Source organism: Gavialis gangeticus, unplaced genomic scaffold (assembly GCF_001723915.1).
Source record: "Gavialis gangeticus isolate Ggan-Ray unplaced genomic scaffold, GavGan_comp1, whole genome shotgun sequence".
NCBI lineage: Eukaryota > Metazoa > Chordata > Crocodylia > Gavialidae > Gavialis > Gavialis gangeticus.
The window spans coordinates 9606839-9607639 of NW_017729019.1; the positions used below are offsets into that span (position 1 = coordinate 9606839).

At 48.8% G+C, this 801-nt stretch overlaps 1 protein-coding gene across 1 annotated transcript in view; it reads left to right on the top strand.

Annotated features, from left to right (window-relative positions):
• Positions 1 to 801, top strand: part of LOC109295096 (complement component receptor 1-like protein) — an 18005-nt gene continuing 17204 nt past the window's right edge. Inside the window, exons 1-2 of the mRNA XM_019513749.1 lie at positions 1 to 4; positions 157 to 253. Coding sequence (XP_019369294.1) covers positions 1 to 4; positions 157 to 253 — 101 coding nt within the window. The remainder of the gene's footprint in view (positions 5 to 156; positions 254 to 801) is intronic.

An 801-nucleotide genomic window follows, 5' to 3' on the forward strand; every position in this document is an offset into this window, starting at 1 on the left:
ATGAGTCAAAGGTAAGTATCTGTTCAGAATAGGCCACCAAATTCTGTGCTCTTCAAAATCACCGTTGTGCAGGTGGCTTTAACTGTGAAAGAGCCTTTTGGGTAACTGCAGCACATTGAAAGGAAGAAGCCTAATTCTGTCCTGGTTCTGTCCCAGAAAAATCATGTGGTACTCCAGAAGAGCCATCGAATGGAAGAATTATTGTGACAGATGCCTTCCTTGGATCAGCAGTGAACTACAGCTGTAACGAAGGGTGAGTGTCAGGCTCCCTGAACATGTGGTTTGGAGCTATCCAGCCCGAGGTGTGCTGGGATGGGGCCTTTTCTTTCTTGTCTAGGCTCCATCATTTATTCTGAAATTTTTCTTTTCAATGTGGCCAGCTGAGCACATATTAGCCCATAAGGGCTGTCTGCATGGAAGAGAGGCCCTGCGGAGATTTAACATCACCGTGACAGGAAGGACTGTATGCCTCTAATTTTATAGTTTCTAGGGTCGGAAGGGACCTGAGCAGATCATCTAGTCTGACCCCCTGCCATGGCAGGAAAGAGTACTGGGGTCAAACGACCCCAGCAAGATGTTCGTCTAACATCCTCTTAAAAACCCCCAGGGTAGGAGCCTGCACCATCTCTCTTGGAAGTTGGTTCCAGACCCTAGCTGCCCTGACCGTGAAGTAGCGTCTCCTGATATCTAACCTAAACCTACCCTCTGCCAGCTTGTGACCGTTATTTCTGGTCACTCCTGGTCATGCTCAAGGGCACAGGGACTCCCCCAATGCCTGCTGATCCCCCCTGACTAGTTTAT